The sequence below is a fragment of the Mirounga leonina genome, unplaced genomic scaffold (assembly GCF_011800145.1).
Source record: "Mirounga leonina isolate KUSES-001 unplaced genomic scaffold, KU_Mleo_1.0 Mir_224, whole genome shotgun sequence".
NCBI classification, from domain to species: Eukaryota; Metazoa; Chordata; class Mammalia; order Carnivora; family Phocidae; genus Mirounga; species Mirounga leonina.
This window is the reverse complement of record NW_023270615.1, coordinates 4,635,072-4,652,277: the sequence shown is the minus strand read 5'-3', so window position 1 is coordinate 4,652,277 and position 17,206 is coordinate 4,635,072. Positions and strand designations below refer to the sequence as shown.

The window sequence follows — 17,206 nt, the reverse complement described above, 5'->3', positions numbered from 1 at the left end:
CTGTCTCAATCCACTTAAAAAATTTATTAAAACACAAAGTTAAAATTGTCTTACTAATATCACTATTTACTAATGCAGTGAACCATCTTGGATTTCAGGCCAGACTCTACCACAATTTGGTTGTGTAAGCCTGGGCAAGGTGTTCATCTCTTTATATGCCTAATCCTTCACCTGTACAAAAGAACTCTACATCTCAATTTTTTAAATCTTACCTAACTGCTATTTCTAAAAGTAGGATGTTTCTGACAAGACCTTTAATTTTTCAACTGTAGTATCTTCTAATGTGAGTATCTTCATTCATAACAAGATTGGTATTTTAAGAATAACAACGTTTTGGTTTTGTTTTGTTTTTTACTATTCGCTACAATACTACAATCATTTTTGCCTTAATCAAAATATTTCATCTAAGCAAAACCCATAGGAAACACAAAATTAGAAGCCACTGGAAAAATATTAAGCCATTTCTTGCCCTGTGACCGTTAATCTAAATCCCCTATATAATGACTAAAAGACACTGAGCAGTGAAACTAAGCTCTCCAAAATTTAGAAGTATTTGCTAAAGATTTACAATAGGATTGTGCATCAGAACTCACCGCAGTGATGGAAAGGCTTACATCTGCATTGTCCAGTAGAGCAGACACCAGCCACATGTGGCTATTGAGCACTCGAAATGTGGCTAGTGAGACTGAGGAAATGAACTTTAAATTTTATTAAATTTTAATTAAGTTTAAATTTAGCCAGATGTGATTAGTGACTACGGTACTGAACAGCACGGGTCTAGATAATAAAATGTCGGAATGGAACAACCCAGTGTGTTTTCTGCTACAAAGTGCTTTCCATACCCCTACTCCTTCCAGTGATGTTTTTAAAAAGCGTATTTTTAATACTATTTTCAGTCTATTGGAAGCGTTTCATCAAGAGTACACGCAAATAAAAAGGATTGTTTTTAAAAAATGAAATTATCCTCAATCCCACATTAAACTGCTAAAGAGGGATTAGAGTATAGGAAACTATATCACAACCATTAGAATATGCACACAAGCACTCTTTTCTACATTGCCACACTTGAGCCCTACTTTCAGGTCCAAGGTCCCTGTCTGCCCACAAAAAGGCCCATATGATAACTAATCGTAAGTATCAATTTTAAATTAGTCTTAATATATTAGAACCAGCACAGACACACACTGTAACTAACTGGGTCCACTATCTTTCCAGGACATAGTCCAGTATCCTCTAGATTTTTCAATAGTAAAATGTACCAGACTTTTCTGTACCCACCTCTCCTAGCTATCTAAATCTAGGGTTAGTTGTTTCTCCTCCCTGTGTGATTCTTTCAGACACAATACTGCATCAAATTCAATTCTGTGGTTGTCTGCCTTCCTCCCTCTATTGATACTAAATAAAATCCCCACACTAGTTAATTCCCTTTGGGGCTCCATAGGTAATGCAGTCCAGTTCCTATGCCTGGGTTTAATCAGTAGATTATTTCATCAAGATCTTTGCACTTAAAAAACTCATGTTACAAAAAGGCCATCAGATTCTAAATAACTTTAGGCTTTTATTAAGCAAGTTTACAAATTCAAAATTGTAACAAACTACCGACTTGTGACAAATTCAGATGCTATCCAGGAAGGACAAATGTATTTCTTTGCTACTACTTGTCTTATTTGTTAAAAATAGAGCTTCAACAACATATGCCAACCACTGGTGACACAAAAATAAATAAGGCTTAGTCCCTGCCCTTGAACAGGTCACAGTCAAGCAATTAAAAAAAAAAAGTTTGCATAAATCACAGCAAGAGCCCATCTAAGGGAACAGTTTTACTTGTGCAGGTCCTGTCTATCCCATTCCAAATGCAGACTCAGAACATAGCCGTCGGTGGACTCCAGTCTTACACAAATAAAAATGCTCTGTTTACCTGAAAATCTAAGTCCCTTTCAGATCTTGGAATTATAATTTTGTGACTATGCTATTTTAACATCTATCTAGAAAGAAAAAAAGTGGAAGTTAGGGAGTTTAAAAGTCCTACCACCGTACCCAGCCCATAGTGAGAATTCGATACATATTTGCAGAACAAAAGATCATTAAAGCGGTTCTTTACTGTGCCTTCTCTCATTTCCCTCTTCAATAATTAGCAAATTTTAGAACATCCGGACCACCTCCGACCTTAATTTCACCCACCAGTTAAAGGCATTGAGCGCCATCATTCACCACTAATGTGCCTGTACGTTCAGAGCGCCAAGGGGGTTGGGGTGGAAATCCTATGCAGCTCTCACAAGAACTGGCAACAGTTTGGGAAAATTCGTCCTACGGCATCCCACGTGTAGGTGAACTTGGGTTCTCCGTGTGTTCAGTTTGGAGGACATCGACAACACATACAGATCATGCCCAGCACTGGACGATTTTACCACCATCATCTTCTATCTGCAATTGTTAACAGCACTTTTCCGGTCACCCCCACCGGCCTCAAAGCCAAACCTCTAACGAGGGATGGAAGGCAAGAGAGCTAATCTGATCCCGAGGTTAGAAGACACGAGGCTGAGCAGCAGACGGCGCGGCAGACACGCGGCTGTGCAGGGCCGGGAGGGGCTAAGGTGGCACGAGGTGACTCAGGGACCCGGAGGTCAGATCTGGCGGCCCGGTCCGGGCGCCCCGGAGGCGTGGCGGCCGAGGGCGAGCGCGGCGGGCGCCCCCGTTCCGGCGGGTCCGCCGCGACCGGCGGGCACCTCGATGGGCTGCGCCGGGGTCCGCCACGGGCTTCTTACCCGTAGTAGCGGAAGGCATTAATGATCTTCCAGAAGTGCTCGCGCTCGAGCCGCTCCTCCTCCTCCTCCGTGCTGCGCGCGGCCGTCGCCGCCGCCGAAACCGCCGCGGCCGAGGCCAAACGCCCGGCGGAGAACTGCACTTCCACCTCCTCGCTCCCGCCGCGGCCGCCGCCGCCTCCCCCGCAGCCCTCGGGCAGCTGAGAAGCTGGCGGCGGAGGGCGCCGCCGTCGCTGCATCGCCGCCGCGGCCCTAGGCCTGGCTCGCTTGCGTCTCGCCGCGACTGAGAGCGTGGTGGCGGCTGCTCGGCCCTCCTCTAGACGGCGCCCGCCGCGGACATGCCCCCAGCTCGCGGTGCGCTCCGCCCCCGCCGCCCTCAGGCCTCCATCCGCGCCGGGCTCCGCCAGGTCTTCAGGAGCGCCCGGCACGAGCGCGCATGCGCCTGCGAGGGTACGACGGAGGGCCGCCGCCGCCTGCGCTCATTTGCTGCCGGCCTTCGGCGACGGCGCGCTGCCGTAACGACGACGCGCCCAATGGGCGGGGCGAAGGGTCAGGTGGGAGGAGCGAAGGAGGAGATCCCTCGTGGGGTGGGGCTGGCACCTGCGAGAAGCCGCGTGCTTTGGGTTTAAGAGACTGCGAGTGCTGGATTGTGGAACAGGCAGTTGAACCAAGTCTAAAGAAGGGAAAAGCAGAAAAAAAGTTCAGCTTTGATGAATGTATTAGGAATTTTTATTCAAGAAAATCTAGAGGGAAGGTCTTGCGTTCACCCCGATTTAAGCTTTAATTTATTTTCTAAATGTATTTCCATTTTTAATTACATAGGGAAGAGAGTCACCATCATCTTTTCAGTATTCAGGGGCTTGCGAAAATCCTAATCCCGCCCTAACTGGTGATGGCAGCAGATGAAGATGTTAAAACCAGTCTATCTAGTATCCGCGCTTTGAAGACCACCAAAATGCACAGGAGCCGTAATGCCTCAGCATTGGCGTTAGTTGCATCTAATGGTGGCCCTTAGCAATGCCAGACTTAACTTCTTCCTCTTCTTCACCTACATACACTTTCTGCCTCATTTGTCTCTGAGCTCATAGTCAAACAGGTGCCTCACCCACATTTATTATTATTCTTAGGAAATAACTCATTTTATTCAATTTTATGTACCACTCATCATATCAGTCTTACAAAAAAATACTAAAAGATTGCTTTATTCAGAAGAATTAAACATTCCCAGGAAGCAAAGATTCTGTAAAAACATATAATCATACTGAAAAGGAACTAGCTTCATATTTTCATAATTTAAATTAATAATTTAAAGGCAATGCTTTAAAAAGTCCTGTGGTTATTCTATGTTAATGTTCCATTTTTATACAAGATTTTTATAAAGCTTTAAGTCTTTTTTTAAATAGTAATGCAGTGATACATGGTCCAAAATTCAAAAGGAAAGTACAAAGTGTTACAAATGTGAAGTTTCTTTACCCTTCTCCCTAGCCAGCCTTATCCCCTACACAGACACAAAATATCAATTTCTTGCCCACTCTTCCACATTTTATATCCAGTGGGGATTTTTCTTAGAGACCCCTGTTTGTAAGTTATACATATATTCTTATGTTATTAACTGTTACTCATACTGTTGGTAAATGCACACACCAATACACAAAGTATATATGTAATAATTTTGATGCACTGATATAGTTCTGAACGACCTAATTGATATAGGCCAGAATGCCATGGATAATTATAATCAGCAACATTCTTTTTATCATCCTGGGAAGTATAATAAACATTTTTTTTTTTTTTTGAGAGAGAGAGAGAAAGAGAGCGGGGGTGGTGGAGCAGAGGCAGGGGGAGAGAGAGAATCCCAAGTAGGCTCCACAATCAGAGCAGAACCTGACTCAGGGCTAGATCTCACAACCTGAGATCAGGCCCCCAGCGGAAATAGAGTCAGATGCTTAAATGACTGAGCCACCCAGGTGCCCCAAAATTTTCAAATTAATTTCTTATGTAGAGGCTTTGTTGGTTCTGTCTCATTAGTTGGTGAGAATCTTAGGGGCTGTGTCATTAAGGTGCTCAACCTTAATCTCAATTATGATTTCACAGATGAGGAAACTAGGGAAACAGCTATTAAGTGATCCACGGGACACAGTACATTTCTGGCACTACACTTACCTACCCAAGTGTCCTGCCTGTATTTTATCAGTATTTGGCTATAACACTGACTTAATATTATGCTAACATTTGTTTAACGTTTTCTATTTTCCAAATTGTTTTTTTCCTATTGTATCACCTTATTTGTTCACGACTCTGAAGGAGGTGTTATTAGCATCTTCCTTTAACAAATGAAGACACAGTCTCAGAGAAATTAATAGTCTTGCCATGGGGTACATAAATAGCAGAGCTGACATTTATCTATTCATTCATTCCTTTCAACAAATGTGCTGATTGCCTCCTATGTTTCTGGCACTGAGCTAAAGGCAGCTAGAAGCTGCGTTTTTTATTCTCACTTTGCCATTTGGTAACTGTGACTGTTTCAAATGTTATTTGAGACTTCGATTACATTATTTAAAAAAAAAAGATTTTATTTATTTGAGAGAGAGCAAGCGCACCGCTAGGGGGAGGGGCAGTGGGAGAGGGAGAAGCAGACTCCCCACTGAGCAGGGAGCCTGATGTGGGGCTCCATCCCAGGACCCCAAGATCATGACCTGAGCCAAAGTCAGATGCTTAACCCACTGAGCCACCCAGGTGCCCCTTGATTACATTATTTCTAAAATGGACATATAACCCTCCTTACAGGATCATCAGGAGGAATAAACGAGATAAAGAATGGGAAATACCTGGTATATCTTCTCATTAAATGCTGGTTTTCTCTCTTCCTTTCAGGTATCTTTAGGATAATTTTTTTGGCCTTGTTTTAAAACACTTTTAGGACTTCCTTGACCTAATTTCTTTGCAATGAGCTTCTCCTATAGAAATCTTCCCAAACCATGGGGTCATTTGGGCTGAAACATTTTCATCATTAATAACCAAAAACCATCACTCTTTCTTCGGTTATTTTGAAAAACTATTAGTTAAGCAGTTACAGCTCACACACTCATATATTCATATACTGCTGATGGAAATTTAAGATGGAACAGCCACTGTGGAAAAAAGTATAGCAGTTTCTTACACCCAGTAATTGCACTCTTGGACATTTATCACAGAGAAATGAAAAAAATGTGTTCACACAAAAACCTAATTTACATGAAAATTCATGGTCGTTTTATCTGTAAAGGCCAAAAATTAGTAACAACCCAAATGTCCTTTAGCAGATGAATGGTTAAACAAACTGGGCCATATCCTTACCATGGGATACTTACTTGACAATAAGAAAGGGAATGATTTATTTATACACTTAATAACTTAAATGAATCTCGCTGTGTCTCTGTCAAATAAATAAATAAAATCTTAAAAAAAAAAAAAAAGAAAGCACAGAGGAGAACAATTCCGTACATAAATGAATACATACCAAACTGGTAAATTTGAATAAGGTTCATTGATTGTATCAATGGCAACTTCCTGATTGCAATATTGTGCTATAGTTATGTAAGATATTGCCATTGTGGTGAAGGGTATAGGGAATCTGTCTGAATTATTTTTTACAACTGTGTATGAACCTACAATAATCTCAGAACAAAAGGTCTTTATAATGACACATAAACCTGTGACTTCTACTTTATTCTTATAGATATATTTTTACTTTTCATCCCAGAAGAAGTTTCTAAGCAAATTACTTTTCTCATTTTAAAAAATTTGAATTATGGGAATTTTCAAACTGAAATAAAAGTAGAGACAATTACATAAGCAATCTATTACATTATTATAATCCTTCACCCAATTTCACCAATTGTCAAGTTTAGTAATCTTGTTTTAGCTCACCTCACCTTGTTAATTGTTGCTTCTTCCCCTCTTCTTGTTATCATGCCCTTTTTTTGCCTTTTTTTTGGGGGGGGGGAAGCTAAATCATTTGACCTGCAGAATATTCCATATTTTGGATTTGGCTGATCATTTTCTCATGGCATCATTTCTTGCTTCTTTTACTCAATACTATGTTTCAAAGCTTTATCCACACTGTATAGAGCTATTGTTTGTCCCATGAGGTAGTCCTTGGGTGAACATATCACAATTTATTTTTTATTAGAAGACATCTTATTTTTTTTCATGTACACCCCAGGTCCTTTATCCATTTTTATTTTTCTTCAGAGCACTTAGCACTACCTGACATTGCACTTCTGTAACGGTTAATTTTATATGTCATCTTGACTGGTTAAGAGATGTCCAGGGCGCCTGGGTGGCTCAGTTGGTTAAGCGACTGCCTTCGGCTCAGGTCATGATCCTGGAGTCCCTGGATCGAGTCCCGCATCGGGCTCCCTGCTTGGTGGGGAGTCTGCTTCTCCCTCTGACCCTCCTCCCTCTCATGCTCTCTGTCTCTCATTCTCTCTCAAATAAATAAATAAAATCTTTAAAAAAAAAAAAAAAGATGTCCAGATAGGGGGATGCCTGGGTGGCTCAGTCATTAAGCGTCTGCCTTCAGCTCAGGTCATGATCCCAGGGTCCTGGGATCGAGCTCTGCTCCGCGGGAAGCCTGTTTCTCCTTCTCCCACTCCCCCTGCTTATGTTCCCTCTCTCGTTGTGTCTCTCTCTGTCAAATAGATAAAATCTTTAAAAAAAAAAAAAAAAAGAGCGAGAGGGCACCTGGGTGGCTCAGTTGGTTAAGTGACTGCCTTCGGCTCAGGTCATGATCCTGGAGTCCCGGGATCGGCTCCCGGCTCGGCGGAGAGCCTGCTTCTCCCTCTGACCCTATCCCCTCTCATGCTGTTTCTCTCTCTCGCTCTCAAATAAATAAATAAATAAAATCTTAAAAAAAAATAAAAATAAAAATAAAAATAAAAAAATTTAAAAAAAGAGAAAGAGATGTCCAGTTGGCTGGTAAAACATTATTTCTCGGTGTCTTGACAACAGATTGAGTAAAGAAGATCATTCTCACCAATGTAGGTGGGCATCATCCAGTCCTTTGAGAGACTGAGTAGAACGAAAAAACAGAAGAAGGGTGAATTTTCCTGAGCTGAAACAATCAGCTTCTTCCGCCCTTGGACATCAGAGCTCTTGGTTCTCAGCCTGTCAGATTCAGACCTGGACATATACCATCAATCCCCTAGTCTCAGGCCTTCAGACTTAATTTGCTTAATTTCAATTTTCTTCTCAATTGTGAATCTGCTAAAGGACTATCTTTTATCACAAGATTCTGTTGGAAGCTACTCAACCCAAGTCAGATTTCTTAGCTGCACACAACACAATCCATTCTAGCTATTTGAAGCAGAAAATGATTTATTAAAATGCTGGCACACAAAATTTTTAGGAAAACCTGGCAACCCAGCTTGAATGTCATACAGAAATAATATAGCGCTATACCTGTTGTTCCAAGGGAAAGTGTTTCAATGGACACTAATCCAACTACTGCCCACCATTCATCACTTATAATGTTAAGGACCAAATACAGATAACAAAGCCTGTGTTACAATTACCCTGAAAAAAAAAACAAAGGCTTCTGCCATAAGATCAAATTTCCCCATTCACAGCGACACCTCACTCATGCTCACATCTGCCTTCCAAGTTAGAATCTAGTTACAAAGGAGTGCGGAGCATGTGCTTTTTGGCTTTCTAACCTCTAAAATAGAGGAAGGCATGCAGGAAAGTGGAAGGAGGTGGTTTCAGAGAGCTAATCTATGTAACTGCCAGAATGACTATCTGCGTGTCACTAATCAACAGTGTAGTCAACGCTGGTTGACTGGGTCCAAGTGACAAGGAGCCAAAACACCGGATCTGGCTTAGGAGGTCTAGGCTATAATGTTGACACTGACTTGAGTAGGTATATGACCTTAGGGACATCAACTAACCTCCCCGGACTTTGTCCTGATCTATAAAATGAAACAATTGGACAACTGTTCTTATAAGATCCTTCTAGCTCTAACATTCTATGATTTAAAAATAATTTAACAGGCAATATCCTTTGATTTCAAGCAGTCTTCTTCAAAAAGAAAAAGCCGTCAGTCAGCCATTTTTATATCTGCAGGTTTTTTTTGTTTTTTTTTTAAGATTTTAGTTATTTGTCAGAGAGCAAGCGAGCACAAGAAGGGGGGGAGTGGCAGGCAGAGGGAGAAGCAGGTTCTCTGCTGAGCAAGAAGCCAGATGTGGGACTTGATCCCAGGACCTTGGGATCATGACCTGAGCCAAAGGCACACACTTAACCCACTGAGCCACCCAAGCGTCCCATATCTGCAGTTATCTATGTTTAGTTGTTTTCTTCTGCTCTCAATTTGCCTATTAAACAATTTTTTTAAATACCTTGGTATCCAGCATGGAATTCCTGTATACCATTTCCAAAGCTGATCTTCCACTGAGGTACAGAGTGGATAAACATGATGACTTGAAAGACGGAAACTCCATGCTCTATTATCTGAACAAAGAGTCCAAACTTGTTCTCCTGCTTTCAGTAAAATGGTTAACGAAAGCATCCCTTAGTTGTCCTAGTGTGCCAATGAAGTTACTCCCTCATTATTCTCAAGTTGGTTTCATAACAATTAAATGTTTGAAAATACAGGCTCAGAAATCTGCGGACCTACTCATCTACTAAGCCTAAGTATAGAGGATTATACTTATACAATGAGAAGATATTTCATTGGAAGTTTATATTTATATATTATATTGGTTTGCCTTTTAATCAGCTGCTTTACCTACTTTGAGGTAAAACTTCTTTGAGGGTGGGAGGCATATTTGTTTTGTTCATGCCCAGATCCCCAACATCCGGTACAGTGTCTGGCATATAAAGATTTTCTATAACCACTTTGTGAAACAAATAAGTGAATTTATAACTACCAATACCATGCTAAACACTGCACATATATAATTGCATATAACTTAATACAATAGTGCTGCCAGCCTTTTAAAAAAAAACAGATGAGAACACTATAAAGACTTCAAGTGACTCTATCAAAGTCATGCAGCTATTAGATGGGAAAGCCCTGATTTGGAAACAAGTCTACAAAGCCCCAAAAAACTATTAACCACTGAATCTACTGCCTGTAGTGAAGTTGGTCTTGTTTCTCCTTAGACAAATTTCAATAAGTCCCTTTACTTTGGAAAACCTTATTAACTTGCAAATAATTATTTACAGAGATTTAACATTCTAGGTGGGCAGGAAGAGAGACAGATTTTGCTAACCCAAACTGAGAGACTAGATTGCCCCAGGAATATGTTTGTGGAGACAAAATATTTCTTACTCTTTATGTGAAATATCTTGATTTTATATCACACAGACTCAAATTGCTATTGACCTAAGGATCTCATGGAAAAAAGGAAAAGGCCACTTGGGACTTCCTTGGCTCACTAACAGAGTTCCCATATAATAATGATCCTTGTTCTAGGATTTATAATTTTTATTCTTGGAATTCCTCTATTAATTCTGCTCTTTATGAGTCCAGTCTTTGTCTCAGAACTAGCTTGTTTTACCTTTGTATTCTTTCTTCTAATTGCTAGATCTAGACAAAGTATACCATCATTTGGTCTTAAAATAACAAGCACATTCTCCCCTATAAAACTAGAGATATGACTCTTATAAATGGTTTCCTTGTATTTTTTGTGATTCTTTATATTGTTAATCACAGGAACCAGGAGCCAATTGTAATATTTGTATGCACTTTTTTTTTAATGTTCCCAATAGTTATTCTCAAAATTGGGATGAAAATTCTATTGCTATTGTTAATTTTTTTGAAATAAAAAGTAAAGTAAAATGGATTTTTGTGTAAATTACAAGAGGTAGTTGGTTTACAAAATATATCATAGATTATCTACTGCTAGGAGTCACTGTTTCTTCCCAAGAACACTAACATAGTCCTTACAAAGTTATCTTCCCATCCCACAAGCTCTAAATCTTTTTTGTTGCTGTCTTTGGGGAACATTTCAAATTAAAGAGATGCTTTGAACTGACATTGTTCCAAGCTTTCTCATCCTAAAATCTAGGGTCCAGTTACCCTATAAGCATACTCATGCATGATTAAGGTAACAGCCAAGCAAATGTACCCTCAAAAAACATTTGGGAAGAATTATATAACTATCACTTCCAAAGAAAGCATCAAAGTAGTGGGGCGCCTGAGTGGCTCAGTTGGTTAAGCAACTGCCTTCGGCTCAGGTCATGATCCTGGAGTCCTGGGATTGAGTCCAGCATAGGGCTCAGCGGGGAGTCTGTTTCTCCCTCTGACCCTCCTCCCTCTCATGCTCTCTGTCTCTCATTCTCTCTCTCTCAAATAAATAAATAAAATCTTTAAAAAAATTAAAAAAAAGAAAGCATCAAAGTAGTAATCATGGGGGGAAAAATCAGAGTTCATTTGGGCTTCCTGACACTTATTTTATAGGTTTGGTTGTTGTTGTTGGTTTAAATTACCTACAGTGGTGAAGTAAACTGAATTCGAGTGCCACTGAATTTTCAGGGCGAAAGGCCTCTGTAGTCATCTGAAAGCTTTGCCAGAACCATGGATTTGTGCTTTGTCTGGGGACCTCTTAAGAAAGACACTTTCTACTTCTCTCTTCTGTGCCCAGACAGTCTCTAAGAGCTTGTCCTTGTTTCACCATTTGTCCCTCAACTTTTCTGAAATTATTATTATTATTATTATTTCTAAAGATTTATTTATTTATTTGAGAGAGAGAGAGCATGAGAGCAGGAGAGTCAGAGGGAGAAGCAGACCCCCAGCTGAGCAGGGAGCCCGATGCGGGACTCGATCCCAGGACTCCAGGATCACAACCCGAGCCGAAGGCAGTTGCCCAACCAACTGAGCCACCCAGGCACCCAACTTTTCTGAAATTATTAAGAAGACATAATATCAGCCTATTCTATTTGAATGATCAGAATCACTATTACACCATGACTCCTGGCTCTCCCTTTAAAAGTCCTATCAGTTTCTGGGAGGTTTTCCCATGGTCTAGCCTTCAGTGAGCTACACCTGTTGCCTACATTTGCCACTCAAAGGTGTGGCCCTTGCATCAGTATCATCCAATCTTCTGGGAGTTTCTCAGATATGCAGTATCTCAGGCCTTACCTCCTGAATCTGAATCTGCCGCTAAACAAGGACCCCAGGTGATTCATAGGCACATTAAAATTTGACAAGTACTGCTTTAGAAACAACACAGAACATGTATCTATGAACCCTTTTGCTGATAAATCAAAAGCTCATACATGTCGTTCTCTCTGGGAGCCTATGTCAGAATGAGCAGAACACCCAACTAAAAGAAGCTTCAGTAATAAGGACATTTCCTGTCTTGAATAACATGAAGTTCCAAGGTAAGACAGCTCCAGGTTGAGTCCTCCATATCATCAACCCAGTCCCTGCCATCCTTCACGCTATTTTCAGTAGGTTAGCGTAGTCCCTCACAATCAAGATGGTTGCCACAGTTCCAGGCATCACACGAGATCTAGCAAAGCAGATAGTCTGTTTCCTCCTACGTCCCTTTTCTTCAGTAGGTACACCTTTCCTGGAAGCCTCCCAGCAACTTCCCATTAGTGCATCACATTCCCATTTCTAAAATGACCATAGGCAAATGATATAGAATTAACTGATGGGCTTAGACTAGTTAATACCCTCTTCATAATCTTGAAACACATACCTGATCCTTAAACCACTCAGGCCTCTTACCTCTTATCAAGAAGAAAGGTGGAAGGTGGGGTGGAGATGGGGAGGGGAGAGTTTGCAGGGAGGGTAACTGATAATAACTTCATCTTCATGTGTAAACAGAAAAAAAAGAATAGAGTAGGGATGACAGAAATCCTCTCTAAGCAATGAATCCTCACTGATTTAATATATACCCACGCTAGAAGCATAACTATACATGTGCATATAATTAATGTTTGGCTTCAGTTTACTTTATTGCACTCTATACTCTATGCCAAATGAAACCCTGATGTGTACTTTACTTGCTAATAAATAGGCTTACATAAAAATTATTTGGGGCAGGCCTTGGCTTAGGTAAAAAAAATCTGGTCTATTGCAATACTTCTAACTTATCTGCCAGCCTTCAGACTTCCCTCCTGTGTATTAGATATAGGAGAGATTTCATATGATTCTTTTTTCAATAAATAATTTTCTTTTCCAAAAGTAAATTGATAATGTTGCTTTTCTGATTCAAATCCCTCAGTGGTGTTCCACTACCCTTCAGATAAATTCTAAGTTTTTGAGCAAAACATAACATCCTTCCCAGTAGGCAAAAGGCAGTCTTTCCTGTCATGTCCCAGGAGTCACCTCCCATCCCTCACCTTATCACCCCCAAAAGTCATTCCTTCCTTTACAACTTCAGAGTTCTCCTTCCTCTGGTTCTGTGTTTCTCACACTGCTTTGTAAGTAGTGTTTAAAATACCTGGTTCCCCAGTGTTGGCTTATTGAATTTTAATTTTTAAAAAAATTTTTTAAATTAAAAAAATAAAAGACATAAATAAAGACTATGGTTCCCTATCAGGTTGTGAGCTCATTTAAGGCACAGACTGGCCCTGCTCCCAGGATGTGTAGGTAAATCTATAAGCATTCAATGAGCATATATAGAACAAATGTTGGCAAACTTCTACAGAGAACCATATAGTAAATATTTTTGGCTTTGCAGGCCAGAAAGTCCATCGCAACCACTCAACTCTGCTGTTACACCATGCAAACAGCCACACAGAACACATAAAGGGATGGGTGTTGCTGTGTTCCAATAAATCCTTATTTAAAAGAAAAAATAGGTGACTGCCTAGATTTAGACAGTGGAATATAGTTTTCTTGCTGTTATAGATGAATAAATGTTGAGAATAAACATGTATGTTGCCATAATGAGTTTTTCCCTTTTTTCCCACACCATCTTAAGGCCCTTGGGGGCCTCGAACATTATCTCTAGGTCATTCTTTATTGATCTACCAGATGACAGTTTCCCAGTGTCTGGACCTGTTGGCCCTTTCCCTGTTTTTATCAAAAAGAGTGGAAGTAAGTGAGACAGAATACAACCAAGAGCCATAAGCGGGATATTTCCCAAACACCAAGAGTCTGAAAGTTGGCTTAGCAGCCACGCAGGTGCTGCTAATCCTGGGCTGTGAGGTGGGGGAATTGAATCAACCTGTAGTTATCGACTAGCTGAACCTCCTGATTTAAAATATAAAACACGAAGCTGGAATCATGGTTACGAAAGTGCCAGAATTTCAGTCTTCCTAAATCTCTAGAAAAATCTGGTTTTTGTGTCCCTCCATGAAAAGGGAGTTTAGTCAAGCAATATCCCCTTGACATTCCCTACTCTACTCACTCTGCCTGGGCAAGGTGGGTTGTCTTATCTGATTGATACATTTGGGAAGAATAAACTGGGTGTGCTTGACTCATCTCCCGACCTGATTTTTTTCCCCCCTCTTGGAAGTAAATTTGCTGGCAGTAAGCACAATTTCTTGTTTGTTGCTCATGCTGTAAAGTCCTTCCCACTTGGGAAAGGTGTCCTAATCCCATGCTGCCTATGACCACATGAGTAAGTCTGACCAATTCTGGATGGGGTTAGAAGGCCTGTTTGACTCTCACATTAAGTCACATTCTTAAATGTAGGCTTTCTCTGTAATAGAGGGGATATTTTGTCCACCATCTGCCTCTCCTTTGTCTTATTGTTTAATGTGTTCTGAACTCGGGTGGAAAAGAAGGGTGTGTGTCAACTATATGTTCTTATTTTCTGGGTTTCGTGATACTCTGCCATCCAGGACCTCATTGACTGGGGCTAGACTCCCCTCCAAGGCTAGCTAATTCCCAGAGACCGCAAATAACTCTCTAGAACCTTTCATATGCAAACTGACAAATCCAGAACCCACATCTCCCCAACTGTCTCCTTTATCAAACTCTTACACACTAAACCAATATTCCTCTCCCCTAATCAATCCAGGACCAGGAACCAGATAATTTGGGACTGCCCGTACACCCTAGAGCCCGCTGAAATTATTCAAACTAGCCGATCCTGAACCTGCTTACTCTACCTTGCTTTGCTTGCTTTGCCTTTCCTTTGGAGACCGTGATACTTTCCCCTTGCTCCTTCTATCTGCAGAACCCCCGCTATACTTCCCCATATGGTCCTGCATGGTGTGGTGGGCCCCCTCCTCTTGGGAACTGTAACTATCTTTTCAGTGGCAGTCACTTCCTGATTTATTGGTTTTACTATTCCTGAATAAAAAGCAAACCCACATTCTAGAACAGGTAGGTGTTATCAGGCCCCTCCAAAAGCCTGAACAGATAGCTTCGGAAGGTGGTGCAAAGTGTGACTTTATACCATGGTCACTGATATGGGTTCTCTCATTCTCTCCTCCCGTATTTGTTTCTAATCAGGAAGATGGGAACAGAATTATCCACAGAGCAGGGCTCTGATTGGCAACAGTTTGCCCACTTTTCATTTACTCTTTGAGATTCTGACTGTTGACTTCCTAGAGCAAAGTAATTTAACCAAGAAGTTATCAGTCATTCTGCATTTTTTTAAAAGATTTTATTTATTTATTTGAGAGAGAGAATGAGATAGAGAGAGCATGAGAGTGGGGAGGGTCAGGGGGAGAAGCAGACTCCCCACTGAGCAGGGAGCCCGATGCGGAACTCGATCCAGGGACTCCAGGATCATGACCTGAGCCGAAGGCAGTCGCTTAACCAACTGAGCCACCCAGGCGCCCCAGTCATTCTGCATCTTATGTGTGAAAGATTCTTCAGGGTGGTGGACACAAGAGGAATGTAATTCATGGTCCAAGCTTTTAAGTACAGCAGGGGAGCAAAACTAGAAAATACTGCACAACTGAGATGATCTAGTATTAATGTAGTATAGATGAAGTAAGGTGTAATGGGAATTAAGGAAAGGGAAGGACAGTTCAAAAGTGGCATGAGAGCTAGATCTCAAAGGATGAATTTAACTCGAAGAGGTAAAGAGGTGGGAATGCTCTTTGCAAACCAATTCAAGTTGGTTTAAGCCAAACAGAAAGAAGGATTTATCGTTTCTCATTAGTGAAAAGATCAGGCATAAGTAGATCTAGAAGCTCAAACTATATCCTCAGGAATCTGTTAGTGGCTGTTTCTTGTACTGTACTGTACTTTGCCAAGTACTACTCTTTTTTAAAGGTTCCAACAAAAGATCTGGGCGGGGTCTCACTGGACAGCTTGGGTCATGTGTTCTACATTGAATCAGCTGCTTGACCAAGGGGTTGTGGTTTTCTGATTAGCCAGGGTCACATGTCCACCCCAGAACTGGCTGTGGAGTCAGCCACTTCCAAAATATGGACTTGATGAGTTTGATGTTTCTCAAAGGAAATTCTGGGTGATGTTCCCAAAAGGTAAAATTAATTCTGGATGGGAATGTATACAAATCTTTGGTGTCCTTGGGGAAAAAACAGCATGAGTAAGGTGGAAAGAAAGGCAAAGACCAGTCTGATGATAATCCACATAAAGAAATACAGGGCAATAAATTGCAATAATTCAGGTGGTATAAAATTGTTAGACGCTTTCAAAGTCAGACAGAAGAGTTTGGATGAGTCACTCAGCAACAGAGATTCATTTTAGATTCTGAAGCAGTAGAGTGATACGATTAAAGTAGTATTATGGGAGGATTAATCGGACAAGAGCCAGGGGATAAACTGCTGTCAGGAAGACCAGATGAGGAGATTGTTCAAATAATCCTGAAATGATGTGATAAAGATTTATGCTAGACGGTAATAGTGAAGGAAAGAGAGGAAGGTAAATCCAGATCATAATTTCAAAGGAAAAAAAAAGGCAGAGTTGAATATAGGGGATGAATAAAGAGAAGAATCAAGAAGGATGACGATGGTTGTAGCTAAAGTTACAAAGATATCACTAAGAGAAATTTATAAAGAGAGTGGATTTCTCCTCCTCCCAATGCCCCCGCCGCACAAGCCTGCTCTCTTATCCTGTGATTTCCATCAGCAGGCTGGATAAAAATGGCTAGAGATCATAAGTACTGGGAAATCATGGTACCCCACCTCCACCACCACGTGCGATTCCACATTAAAATAGAAAACGATAGAATAAGCATAAGTCCAACAGTCATGATGTGTCACATGACGATGCTGTGATGTTTGTCTACAATCACAAATATCGTTTTACAGTTGGCTCTCATTAGAAATTTACTTGCTGATACCCTAATTCACGCTTAGTTTATGTAAGCCAGCACTGCTTGTAAGTAATAATGTCCTCATTTCTCACTTTCAGGTTGAAAACACACATTCTTAGACTGTACGTGTACTTTGGATTTCTTTTAAAGGCAACTATTAAAATGGTGCTCTAATTCAACTGAAAGTCTTTTTTTCCCCCAGAGGAAATGAAAACAGGTTATTGAAGAGATATCTACACTCCCATGTTCATTGCAGTATTATTCATAAT

General features: G+C 40.8%; 1 protein-coding gene across 3 annotated transcripts in view; it reads right to left on the bottom strand.

Annotated features, from left to right (window-relative positions):
* Positions 1-17,206, bottom strand: part of CARNMT1 (carnosine N-methyltransferase 1) — a 66,672-nt gene that overhangs the window by 37,978 nt on the left and 11,488 nt on the right. For 2 of the 3 annotated variants that reach the window (XM_035029034.1, XM_035029033.1), the window contains exon 2: positions 2,766-3,435. In XM_035029034.1, coding sequence (XP_034884925.1) covers positions 2,766-3,001 — 236 coding nt within the window. In that variant the 5' untranslated portion in view covers positions 3,002-3,435. Of the gene's footprint in view, positions 1-2,181; positions 2,729-2,765; positions 3,436-17,206 lie in introns of those variants that run through there. The other variant, XM_035029035.1, reaches the window with a different exon arrangement.